Source organism: Triplophysa dalaica, chromosome 15 (assembly GCF_015846415.1).
Source record: "Triplophysa dalaica isolate WHDGS20190420 chromosome 15, ASM1584641v1, whole genome shotgun sequence".
Taxonomy (NCBI): Eukaryota; Metazoa; Chordata; class Actinopteri; order Cypriniformes; family Nemacheilidae; genus Triplophysa; species Triplophysa dalaica.
In genome coordinates, this window is record NC_079556.1 from 1,077,479 (window position 1) to 1,091,102 (window position 13,624).

The window sequence follows — 13,624 nt, forward strand, 5'->3', positions numbered from 1 at the left end:
CCTGCTTAGTTTGAATGATGTCGTAGGACAGATGCTCAGAAATACTGAGGAGGAAGCGAGCATGTGTCCCAAGGTGTGGTGCTGGTGATGCACTGCAGGCTTGATATCAGAATTCATTGGCGGGTGAGGTGGCTGGTGAACGAAGAAATAAAGGGCAGAGAGAGTGAGCATGCTGTATCGGGTAGTTATCATATAACAGTACGCACAATTAACAGTGGGGTACAAAAGTCTGACACCACTTGTGAATACATCACTTGTGTTGTTTTGTTTAGAAATCATATTAACAGGACGAAAATTAAAAGTTTGCGTTTAGAATATTCACATTTCTGAATCTCCCTTTATACTTGAACTCTACAAGCCTGTGGAGTTCATCCATTGATAGTCCATTATTTTTAAAAGAACATGTTTTGTCTCAAGTTTCAATTCAGACAAGGTTATCTGATATTTTTGTAGAAGCTAATGTGACCATAAAAGAGTACTGAATTGTACTTATTTCTGCTTAATTTGAATGATTTGATGTATGTTTTGTTTTAAAATGTAAAAAAAATGGTCTGTTTCTTGGTAAAAATTTGTTTTTGAATCCAAGATTTTCATTGTGGTTTAGACTATTGGAATTTATAATTATAATCACATCAAGGGTCCTTTTATTACCATTACTTAGTCTTTGTTGATGTAAGTTAATATAAATACAGTTGTTCGTTATTTGTTTATGTTAGCTCATTGTGCATAAACTATTGTCAACAGATTTATCACTTGAAAATAAAAATGTATTCGTAAACACTGAAGCTTAAGATGAATAAATGCAGCAATTGTATTGTTTCTTGTTAGTTTGTTAAAGGGATAGTTCACCCAAAAAGAACTTTCCAGCATCATTCTTTCGTCCTCGTTCAAAACTTGTATGATATTTTGAGTAATGACTCGGTGGTTTTGTATCCATACAGTGAAACTCAATAGGGGCCAAAATGATTTGGGTACCAGTGTCTCTTTTAAATATCTGGTGTTCCACAAAAGACAGTCAGATTTTAAGTGACATGAGGCCGACTAAATAATGAAAGAATTGTTATTTTTGGATGAACCTTTAGCTAACGTAACTAATGTTAACAAATGGAACTGTATTGTAAACTGGTCGCACATATTGAATGTCGATGGATCATCATAATTGACGATCTCCACTGGACCAGGCAATATGGACCACTTTGCACATCCCTCATAGCATCTTTTACCCAACAATGTGTTGCACTTCAACACAGACTTGCTTCATTTTACTGCATGCATTCTTATATACTACGTTTGTCTTAATATATAGGTGTGTAATTCTACCCAACAGCCTCAGATGCACTATTGCAGTTGTGCTCGCACGGCCTCTATACCACTGGGTTTTGAAAGCGAATCATGTGTTGTCTGCCCCTCCCTCTCCCACGAGATGGTGTTTTATTATGGTGATGAGGGTTTGTGTTTAAGATGCTGGTCTGTGTGAAAAGCAGGGGTTTGGGTGGGGAACAGGTCCCTCTTTTCAACAAGAACTGACCTCTCTTTAAAACAGACGCGGAATATGCTGTGTAGCCGTCTGCTTTTGTCATGTCATTTGCTTGGCAAGTGCTCTTTAAGCTTGTTGTGACGGGGCCTATGTGATCCGGATCGCTTGCTGTCGCAGTGTTAGGGTGAGATTTGAATTTTGGAGAGCTGAGGGCACAGACCAGGGCCTTTAGTAACACGCTGAAATGTTGTCTAGTTAAGCAGGTCTGTACTAGTACCCAACAACTAGAACAAGCAATAAAACAAGCAATTTAAAAGCCGAACTCAAACACAATTTACGCCTGACACGAACCACAGTTTGTTTGATGCTGTTGTCCTTTCCTTCTCTTGCTCCGTGATGGGGATATCACGTCTCAGTTCATCTTCCATTTGATCTTGGAGTGCAGTCGGCCCGTCTCTCTATGGTTTCCGTTTGCTTCCGTCATCATTCAAACATAATGAGGGCAGCTGTCATCTAACATTAAGACCCAGGGTGTGGCAGGAGCGGCCAGGCACTTCTTGACTAATCCAACCCACGGTTTGATTAAATATATTTTCTAAACAGCAGCTGGATGCTTGTGTAAAAATATAACACATTTTTATTCTTGACAGGCTTCCCATTAGAAATGTACACGAGATCTGTGGAGGTTAGCATGAGCTCACAGGTTGATTGTGATAAAATGGCTTAAAATTATGTTTTTCCATCGTGGGGTTCAGAAGGGTCATGTTGCCATGTTAGCAGTAGTAATGAACTTGCAGAATAAACGACCTGGACCTTTGACACCATTGATGTCCGAAGGTTAAGGGTTAACAGCATATTGATCAGACGCGGTGAAAAAATGTTTGGTAGAGATGATGGACCGTTCCAAAAGCATTATTGTATTATTAGGAGTAGGACCATATCTAGCTTCATGCTTTGACAAAACACACTTCAATCAAGAGCACATTTCACTTATAAGAAACGTGTGTTGCTTTCACTATCGCAATCTGACAACATTAGTTATGTGGCTTTGTGGTTAAAGTCCCAGTGAAATAAAAAATGACAATTAAAAAAATTCATGAAATATTGCAGAGCTTATAGTAAATAACTTAATAATCTGGATAAGTGTCTTTTTAAAATTCATGTACCCTCATAATCTTCCGAATCTGAAAATGCACTTCTGTGGAGCATCCCTTAACTCCTCCCCTTCAATCGTCAGTCTGCTGCCAGTTTCATTTCAAAATGCAACAGCTGTTTTTACACATCCAATCAACTTGCAGTGAAAAACGCAAGCCACGCCTATTAATTTTCTCCTTTCTTACTTTTCACTCGGAAATGTGTCAGTCGCAACTTCCAGTTCACGGGGACTTTAAAGATCTGAGTTTGTAACTATAAAGTACAATGAACAAATCGTAGTAAAGGTTAATTCATTTATGTTTTTAGATGATGCTCTTTTGATTATTATTTAACATTTTTTCATATAACAGGATAAATATAAAAGGTTCATGTATTCTCTGTACGTATTCTATGTAATGTTTAAAAATAACTGCACATTTTGGAGTTAGTATTCATAATCTGGAATATTTAATTATGTAGGATTATGAGGACCGTTGTTTTATGGTATTTGATTGTTAGAGTTGTGTGTACAGTTCTCTTAATTTTTTTGTTTCCTTATGGTGGTTTTGAAGTGTAAATCTTGTTTTTTAATGTTGTGCGAGTCTAGAGATGCAGTAGTTTTTACACTTTAGCTCACTGTTGTGTATACTCATGTTATCGGCTTTGAAGAACATTGTGTGCACATACAGAATTACATGTTAAAAATGAGAGAAAGTAGATTTGCTGTTTGAGCAGGGTTGACATTTGAATGTAATAATGAGAAAAACATTATTCATGTGTCAATCTTACTCTATGACCCCCTTATTTATGAATTAAAAGCTGACCGAGTCACATGGGATATGGGTTATTTATATATCATTTGAAAATAATTTGTACGATTCATAATGTGAGAAACAGGAAATAAAAGGACAGCAATTTCAGTGTCTGTTGAATACGTAATGTCATTTATTACAACAATATAGTTATTGTTTTTCTCTACTGTGTGGTTAAGAAACAAATATGTTATTGTTATTATTTTCTTTTGGATTCTTTAATGTAAAGTGTGATAAACCCAATGAATGTGAACCCCACTCCTCCATCCTATCTCCAAAATGGTGAGGTCATTGCATCAGCATAATAAATGATTGAAGTTGATCCGACCCTTCACAGATGTGGCTGCTGTTCTGTGATTTGACCTGACGTCATGAGCTCATTGTTTCATTGGTCATAAATTGATGTGCAATTGTCTGTCCGTGCAGATGTTTAACATGTGTGTGTTCTATAAAATAAATGTGCTTTAAAAGGTTGCTCGAAGCGATGCCATATAAGAACCATTTTTGGTGCCACAAAGAACCAATAAGTTAAATGCCCTTTAAAGAAACAACTCCTTCTTACATATTTATAATCTAAAGAACCTTTATGGAACCAGAAGGTTCTTCTGTGGCATCAAAGAACTTTTGAGTGTGCATTTTGATGATTTACTGCACAGGACTTTGTAAAGTTAAGGAAGCTTATGACAACAACATAGAAATAACATAAAGTCATGTTAAAGTAGTGTCCATTGATGAGAGTTTTACTGGCATTATAAACTGTTCTGTGTTCAGACGACTGTTAAGGCTTTTGTTTTGAATGTTGGCATACATTCTCCCATAATGAGAATGAAGGGTATTAAGTTCAGATTTGGCATCATTTACTTTCCTCATGCATTCTCGTGGACAGTTTTACCTGCCTAAACAATTTGATTCACAATTTACATCTGGTGCTAATAATAAAAGCATGTATCAAAGGAGGGTTTCATGGAGAACACATTGGCAACCACACAACAATACTAGGAATCGCAAAGCATCTCTAGTAATGCGGTGGGCGGTGCAAACACCTCTAACTTCTTAAGAAAATGTCTTATTAATATTAACCTTTCTTAAGTTACTTAAACGCTCCTGGCTGATATATTTCGAGGAGCTCTACTGCTTCTGATTTTAGATGGTACTTAAGCGAGCCTAAGTGGTTAAATGGTATAACTGGATTTTCTAATGCATAATAAAGCTTCTTTATGATCTTTTTTTCTGCAGCTGTAACACGGCTATTAAGATGCATTTTTTATAGCCATGACAGAGTATTACTTAGCTCAGTAATTCTATTAGAAAGAAGTTAATTTTGTTGTCACAACTCTTGAACAATCCCAGTGTTGAACAGACACTGGCGTCATATGCACATTTATTTTCAAAATTGTCATGTATTCCATTTGTCTCGAAATGTGTAAGGGACATTTGTGACCCTAGACAACAAAACCAGTCTTATGGGTAAATTTTTCGAAATTGAGATTTTTACATAACATGAAAGCTAACAAAAAAAAGCTTTCTACCAATGTATGGGTTGTTACGATATGACAATAAATGGCTTAGATACAACCATTTAAAATTCTAGAATCTGAGAGTGCGAAAAATTCAACATTTTTCAAAATATTGAGAAGTTGGCCTTTGAAGTTGATAGTCAGAAGCATTTTAGAAGACAATCCACTCACAAAAATATCAAGTTTTTATATATTTAGGATAGGAAATTTACAAAATATCTTTATGAAACATGATCTTTACCTAATATCCTAATGTTTTTGGCATAAAGAAAAATCAATAATTTTGACCCATACAATGTTTTTTTGGCTTTTACTTAAAATGTAACCGTGCTACTTAAGACTGGATTTGTGATCCGGGGTCACATTTGAGAAGGTGGTTCAAACATCAGGATATCTGCTTGTGGATATTATAAATAAGTCAGTGCATTTGGGCCAGAGCCCCAGAGAAAAGAACTACCAGCTGAGAGTTGTTATAGACCTGATGTACACTCAAGTTTATTTGGTCTCTCTCTCTCTGTCTCTCTCTCTCTCTCTCTCTCTCTCTCTATCTCTCTTCTCTCTCTCTCTCTCTCTCTCTCTCTCTCTCTCTCTCTCTCTCTCTCTCTCTCTCTCTCTCTCTCTCTCTCTCTCTCACCTTGTACCTACACTACAAGTGAAGCATGCCATACCACACTGATGGCTCACTCTGCATTACTCAGAGGTTGCTCTTTCATGCGTCAGGTTCTGTGTAATTCTTTATTGAAGTATCAACGTTCTCTTGTGTTGCCTCCAAAATATTGCATTGATTGGTACTTTGCAGAACTCACTGCCGTGATGCTTTTGTGTTCTGGGTGATTGCCTGGACATTGGCATGTGGATATTTCTAAGGTTTTCTTTGGTTGTTATTAACCTGTCTAAGTCAAAAGTGCCCACACAATTTTCTTATCTCTTCTACTTGAAAAAAGAATCCAGTGGCTTAGTAAATATCACAAAAGTAAAAAGCTAACTTTAAAAAACTTTTTATTTAAAATCCAACAGTTAGTTTCTCTAAAAAATAAATTATATAAATAATAAATCTCTAATGAATTAAACATTTATTATTTACGTTTATTTAATGAAAGGACATATAGTAGTATTTTTAATATACCCGTAATATTTTTGGTCATTCCAAAAAAAACGTTTGAGTTACTCAGATTTAATTATTTGTTTTATATACAAACACACATTTTAAATAGTTTTCATTTTACAGCTTTGAAATTTACTCAAGATCTACCAAAAAATATCACAGAACTTTTGGTCTATGTTTGGTTATCATATAGCAATTTATTTTATATTTAATTTATATGAATATTCTTGATTTAAATTTTGTATTGTATATTAATTTATTCAGTTAAATTAAAACTGCACAACATTTATTGATTCTTTACCTCAAGTGAAGTTTGGGCCACATAACACTTCACATTGTTCACATTGTTACCGCTGAAATCGTATATGAAGTTTTTAAAATGGCAACAAAAATAGAAATAAAATTTGTCTTAAGTCAACAACTCTCTCAACAGACTGACGGCTTCTTTAAACAATTTTATGTAACTAAAGTGTCTAAGAGGCTTAAAGCAACACTCGGTCATCTGCATTCATGGATGTGTCTTTGCTCTTAGAATTAACATAACGTCATCATCTGTTGGTCTTTTTGTGGATGATTATGTTTACAGTTGTCATCATATGAACATCCCTTATCCGATCATTAGCTAGCACGTGATGTTTGTCAATCATCTCGATGGCATAGCTCGGATCATTTTAATATTTTAAAGTTTGATTGCACGTTATGATATCTTGGTAAATCTGAGCACAGTGTTGAATAGACAGACTTGAGAAGTCTCTTTTCGTCGCAGGGGTGTAGATGGGGTCTCTCTCTTTCTCTCGTATGGAACAGCCCCGCTATTACTCAAACAGTGCCAGTCATGGTGATTCACAGGCTGACTGGAAATAGGTTTTAAATGCAGTTAGAAGGTTTAATGTGGGGTTATGAGATTACTAAAGCGGCACTCTGCAGAGATTGAAGTCCTCCCTCACAGCCTTATTTTCCTCCGGTGCTGCTGCACATGTCTGTATTGATTCCAGTTCCGTCATTTATCTAAACCAGCGCTCGGCATGAAATACACACAGCTCAGATATGTTCACAGAGAGACCAATGACAATCTGCATAAAGGAGTTACACCATTTCTGTGTTATGCGAAATACTAATATGCACTGCCCATGTTTTGTAATATAAGATTTGCAAGGATTTTTTGAGAAGTATGTAATTTAACCTGGTTTAAGGGCTGATCGTGAATTTTTTTTAATTGACAAAAATGATTATATATTATAGTATTAAAGTAGAACTTTTTGATGATTGCTTCTACTGAACTTGTGTCATAATGGTTTGGAAACCTGACTCTTTCTTCTGTGGACCACAAAAGATATTTTGAGAAATGTCACCTACATTCCTCAAAATATCTTTTTTGTTCTGCAGAATAAAGAAAGTGTCAACTTTGGGTGATCTTTCTACAACCTTAACCATGATTTTAGATGTAATTTATGTTTGTTCAAATTCCAAAGTTTGACCGATAATATAGCAGCTCTATTAAATGCAGTTAAAATAATAAAAATAGTGTATTAACATTAAACAGTTTTTACAAAATTCAAAAGCACTTTGTAACGTAAAGTATGATTTTATTGTGTTTTGTAGGAGTCTAATTCAGCTCATTTCAGGTGCTTTTGTGACGTCATCATCAGCAGAACTGATGGTGTTTATGAGTATCTGGTTTAGACTCACACAGATGCTGGCCATTCTGCACAGTGTTATACTGATCATTTATTTGTGTACACTGACACTTTGAGTGTGAAAACAAAGCTCTCAGTGTCAAAGACATTCACGTTTCGTCGCTCAATGTTTTTTTCTTCTCTGCAGCTGTGATGCCTTATTAAAGAAAACCATGATTTAAATGCAGTTTTATCCTGTCCATCCAGATAAAGTTGGGTGAAATATATGCGACCTGATTGGTGGGCAGAACAAAAACTACAGTCAGAAAATGAACTTCTATATGGACATGTAAATTAACTGAGATTTATATTTGTCCTATTAACCTGTACCCTAAATCTTACAGTATTATTTTTGTTATTTCAGTGTTTCCCCTTTATGTACGTTTCAAAATGGCGGCTCTCCACTGAGATGAACGCAAACATGGGTGTATCATATTCTCTGAAAAATTGAACTTGGTGTACGTATTACACGATATTGCAACAGCGTGTTATCTATGCGCAGATCGATGAGAGCGGGTAGATAAAACAAACTGTGCACAGTTTTCTCCTGCATGGTGACTCAAAGATGAAAAGTTGGAAAATTATTAGATGAGGCATTTGATTTTAAATAAAGATGTTGTCACAGGCCTGATTTTCAATTTTCTGTCCTCACTTAAAGATCACACACACTCATACACTTAATCCTCTCCAGCACAATGCTGTGTTATGTGTGGACCAAATGCAAAAGTTCAAGAATCAAAAGTCAATATAGATCAACCACTGTTCTTCAATTCATACAAATGTTTTGGGAATCAGTTTGAACGAATCATTAAAAAGATTCATTCATGAAACATATATAAGCTTGCGGTGAAACACGTAGACACATAGCAAATCCAAATGTCATGTTTTGAATATATTACACATTCATGTCATATGCAAATCACATGTAGTCCTTTGCACATGTGAAAGCTCGCTTGTATGTTATTGTGATGCAGATGTAGTTGTGGCTCAGACAGAATTGCAAACACATCTGAGCAGATTCGGTCTGTACCCTGTCATGTTTAATGTCACCTAGTGAATCCGTTTACAGCGCTTCATTTCAAGCTTTAGCACGGGAATGAGCTGCAAATGGCATGAAGTCATAAAAGCTGAATAATTTATTGTGTTACTGCAGTGTTATCATGGGTGGGCGCGTGTGTGTGACATACTGCTGAAACGGCACATTAACCGGACACACACACACAGTGTCTCACACACACCGGATCATTCGAGATATTGATTTCCAATCGCTGGTTGCCCAGCTGCAGAGGTCTAGATATTCAATGCTGTATAATGCTGATGAGATGACCTCATAATGAACATCACAGTTCGCTTTTAAACTCGTGTGTTTCCATCACAGGTCTTTGTGTGAGTTGTAAATGACCTCAGATGCTGATCTCAGACTCCGTTTTTTGTGATGTTGTATGTCTAGAGATGACTGCATCATTTATTAATCACGTCCATGTTACAGTAAATAATGTAGTGAGTGTCAGGGTGTCAGGGATTTTATTAAACGGATACTTTTGGGTATTTTAGATATTGCTGGCTATCGGTCATATTCATGGTTCTGTATTTGTCTTCTTGTACTGTAAATTGTCTAGGAGTTAGTGGAAAGGAAATAGCGTTGACTAAGTACATTTCTCATGATGTCTGATTATCGTGCAGTTATATAATATTCATTAGTTCAATTCAGCTTTTGAATAGATGCATGTTTAATTTTTGTAGAAAAGAGAACATGATGAAGGGTTGTTAATGTAATGACCTTCATTCAGCAGCTGGGCTTTTCTTGGTAAATACAGACAAACACTGGAGGATTAAAAGCTTTGCTATTTGATCTTTTTTTTCATAAATATCTGTGTGGTTATGTCTTTGAGTGAAATTATTCGGATCTATCTGTGAACAAAATCCTCTTGATGGCCAATTTATGTGCCAACAGACCATGATAGTGACTGCCATCGAAATTTCCTCCCAAATGACCCGTCTGCCTTTCTGGTATTTAACACAATGTGGCAAATCTTTTGTCATTAATTGGGGTTTCTCATCCTCTTTTATTTTCTCTCCGTCTCAGCCAAATCAAACATCTCCATCCTCAGGACCACGCCGTGTTTCACCATGAGCATCGCCGTATCGCCGATGGCCACTGAGGCTTCTTCCCCTATGATCACTTCTGTGACCCCCACCCTCGAAAATGACCCGGATAAGCACGATGACCCAGAACTGTGTGGGGCTGGTGTTAGCAGTGATGGAACGACCCACAAACAAGATCCTTACCGCAGGTACCAGAAGCCCCCACCCCTCCACACAGGGGCCGACTGGAAGGTTGTGCTCCACCTGCCGGAGATAGAGACATGGCTGAGGTCCACGACAGAGCGAGTAAGAGACCTCACACATTCTGTGCAGCAAGACAGCATCAATAGACATGTGGATGTGCACCTGGTACAGCTCAAGGTAAGAGGATTGTAGTATTTGACACATGTTTATCTCCGTGTAGCCATTTATAATGAATAATAAAGTTTTTGGTTAAGGATGTCCAACAAGCATGTAGCCAAGTGTAGAGTTGTGATTGAGTTGAAGAGTGATTTGTGATGTAATCAGCACAGAAAGTTGTTTCACAGGCAGAGCAAATTATTTTTTATATAACATGTTGAGTGATGCATAAGACAGGGAAAGTTTTGTAGCGTTTAGTTCGTGTTTTAGCAGATATCCACATTTATTAGTTATACACTGTAAACCTAAATGCTGTAACAGATTAAGAAGTGTAAACTTAATTTTATAGAATTAAATATTTAAGTTCCTAAAACACATTTTTACTTTTGTGTAAAGTATAATGAAACTTGAACTTTAGACTTAATAAATGCTCCTTGTTCAACTAATGTAATTTAAAGACCTTAATTCAACACAATTGCTCAAGAAGGATTTCCAATTCCCAGCTTTGCGTCAAAGTTCTGAGATCAGTCTCGGCTTGCTCATTTTGGGTCTAGGAAGTCAAGGTGTTTAATTTATGCATATTATGAAATATGTAATATAAAGAAACAGGAAAAATTTCCTTCAGTCACTTAAAAGTGTAACTTTGTGTTCTTATTTTTTAAGTTATGTCCACTTAATTTCATGAGAAGGATGAAATAAATATTTAAGTCAAACGTACTTAGACTTATAAAGTACTTTAATTTAACAGTAATCAATATTTGAAAGTTCTGCTTACTTGAACCAAGAACATCTAAAACCAAACAAATTTGAGGTGACGAGTATTGCCAACGTATCCGGGTTTAGGCTAGTGCAGTTTTTCTGTTTCAGTTTTGTTTTTCAACAGAATGTTTTCTAGATTGAGAATCATCCCATACCACCTGCCTGTCTTGTATAAGCAGGTTGTAACACATGACATTTCAATTAAGACAAAATTAGAGAAGTGGAGAATCTTTAAAACTGTGAACGGTCTTTAGTGATTTCTGTCTTTATTTGATTAAAAGCGGATCAATTATTTGGTGACCCTGAGGTCTTACTGGATTCCTATAAGTAATTGTATTATCAGTATTATTATTGTAAGGCTTGCTGGATGTTTTTTATATGATGTACACATTGCACTCGCAGGCGGTCATGTTTGTATGTGTTTGGCATTATGAATCATTGCTTTTCAGTTGTATTCTTTCATTATCTTGAAGTGTATTGAGTCCTATCTAGCATGCTTTATTAGTGTTAGAGAATGTATTGATCTATTAGATCATCATGAACGCGTCACATATCGATAAACATCATTACAAGAAATCGGATTTTTCCAGTAAATACTAATCTAGGCACAGACTTTTCCTACAGCATTTAGACTAATATAGAAGTATTCATATAGAGAGGTATACTGATATAGAAGAATTTAAACATTGATGAAATTACATCAACTACAAGCAGTGAAAGCCGAAAAAGAAACCACAGTTACGTCACAGATCCATTTAGGTGGATTCTGTACATTATTAATGTGATTCAAGTGCGTCTGCCTGAGGAACGTCACCCGATCGCTCATTTCTAAACATGTCATTTCCTCTCTGTGTCTGATGTTGCATTTATCAACTTCTGTTTATTTTAAATAACCCACAGTCTCTGGCATTTACAGTCGGTGAATCTGTCTGTCCTGCTGATCATTTACATCAAATGATTGTCTGATGGAGGTAGCAAGGCAAAAAATAATGCTTGAAGTTCTGCATGGATTTGTTTTTACTACCATTGTCACGTCTTCATAGTAACAATGTAAAGTGAGATCGTAACAAACATGAGACATAGCTACTGGACTCTTAGTTTGCTTGTCGTCTTGGTTTTTCATACACCACGATTAATGCTCTTTTTTTCTCAAAGAGCATCTTTTACAGTTTGGCTCTGTGTTGTATTTGGTTGGTTGACGGAGTTTTTTCTGCTTCTCACAGACTTTTATAAAATCCCTCTCTTTCTGTTGTTGCTTTGTATTGTCGCTGTGAAGGATTCTGTGTGTTTTTTTCTGAGCGTGACTGAAGTCTTTGTGTCCAGTATCAGCAGACAATGAGTCAGTCTGGACAGCACACATCAGTTTGAGTATGAGACCAGAGAGTCCAGCGCCCACATCACTGACCTGCATTCTGACTTCTGTCACATTAGTAAATCTCAAAACGTTTTTATTTATTTTATAGTACCATGGCTATTAAACCTGCTTTGGGTTTAAATAAAAGAAAGGTTTCAGCCATCATTTCAATCACGTCCAAGTTTTTCTTGTCATGTGTAGAGATGTCAGTGACAACTTGTACTTTGAAATGCTTCGTGAGACATTTTATTTAGTGAATTGTTAGTACCGCAGTGCTTCTCTAGTGCAAGTTAATGTCAATTAAAGACAGTAAGTGTTTTATTTATATACACACACAGACACTCTCGCACACTCACACACAGACACACAAACACACACACACACACAATATATACACAGAGTATTCTTGGTTTGTGTTCAAATACTCACTGTTGACTTTGAAGTGTTCAGTGCCATCTAGTGTAGAAAATATGGTACTGTAATTTGTGTGGGTATAATTACATTCCACCTACAAAAACCTGAAGAACCCTTATCCAGTTAAGCTTAATTTACTTATGTCTAAATAACAACAACAATAATCAATTTAACAATTTAATAAAGATACATTTTCGCTGTGCAATATGCAACCTTTACAATTGATCTGCTGCAATTGATCTACGTTGGCAGGACAAATAGACAACGGACAGGTTTAGTCATAAGATAATATATACATCGCTGAAAAAATTAAGACATAACTCCAGTTTTGCCTTTAATCAGCATTTCTGAAAATATTTTGAGTATTAAAGACCAGTGTCTGTTCAATTTTGACAGAAACAAACTTCAGGAATGACAGTCACCCAACAGCAATGTGAAAGAGTGTGAGCATGCCAAAAGGATCCTAAAATACACGTAAAACACCAGTGATGTGGTTTTAAAGCATGAACAGGAACTTACTTTCTTTGCAGCATTCAAGATCTGCAAACATTGCATCTTATATTTTTGACCAATTTTGTCCCGTTTTAACTTTCAGTAAATAAGTTAAAATAAAAAACATCATTTTTATTTGGAATTTGGGAGAAATGTAGCTCATAGAAATATGACACAGCACACAGCTGTGATCTCCACATTCCCCATGGAGACGCACCCGAAGAACAATGTAGACACACACGCACACGCACACACACACACACACACACACACACGCAAACACACACACACAAACACATGCACACACACACTGGTTTGGTTTATTATCTCTGTGGTGACAGTCCATAGGCATAATTATTTTTAAAATGTACAATCTGTGTATTTTATCACCTACCCATAAACGTTTTGCATTTTTAGATTTAAAAAAAAACATTATTCT

General features: G+C 36.1%; 1 protein-coding gene across 1 annotated transcript in view; it reads left to right on the forward strand.

Moving 5' to 3' along the window:
• Window positions 1–13,624, forward strand: part of akap6 (A kinase (PRKA) anchor protein 6) — a 106,485-nt gene that overhangs the window by 1,081 nt on the left and 91,780 nt on the right. The window contains exon 2 of the mRNA XM_056768126.1: window positions 9,808–10,187. Within this exon, the coding sequence (XP_056624104.1) occupies window positions 9,852–10,187 (336 nt within the window). The 5' untranslated portion in view covers window positions 9,808–9,851. The remainder of the gene's footprint in view (window positions 1–9,807; window positions 10,188–13,624) is intronic.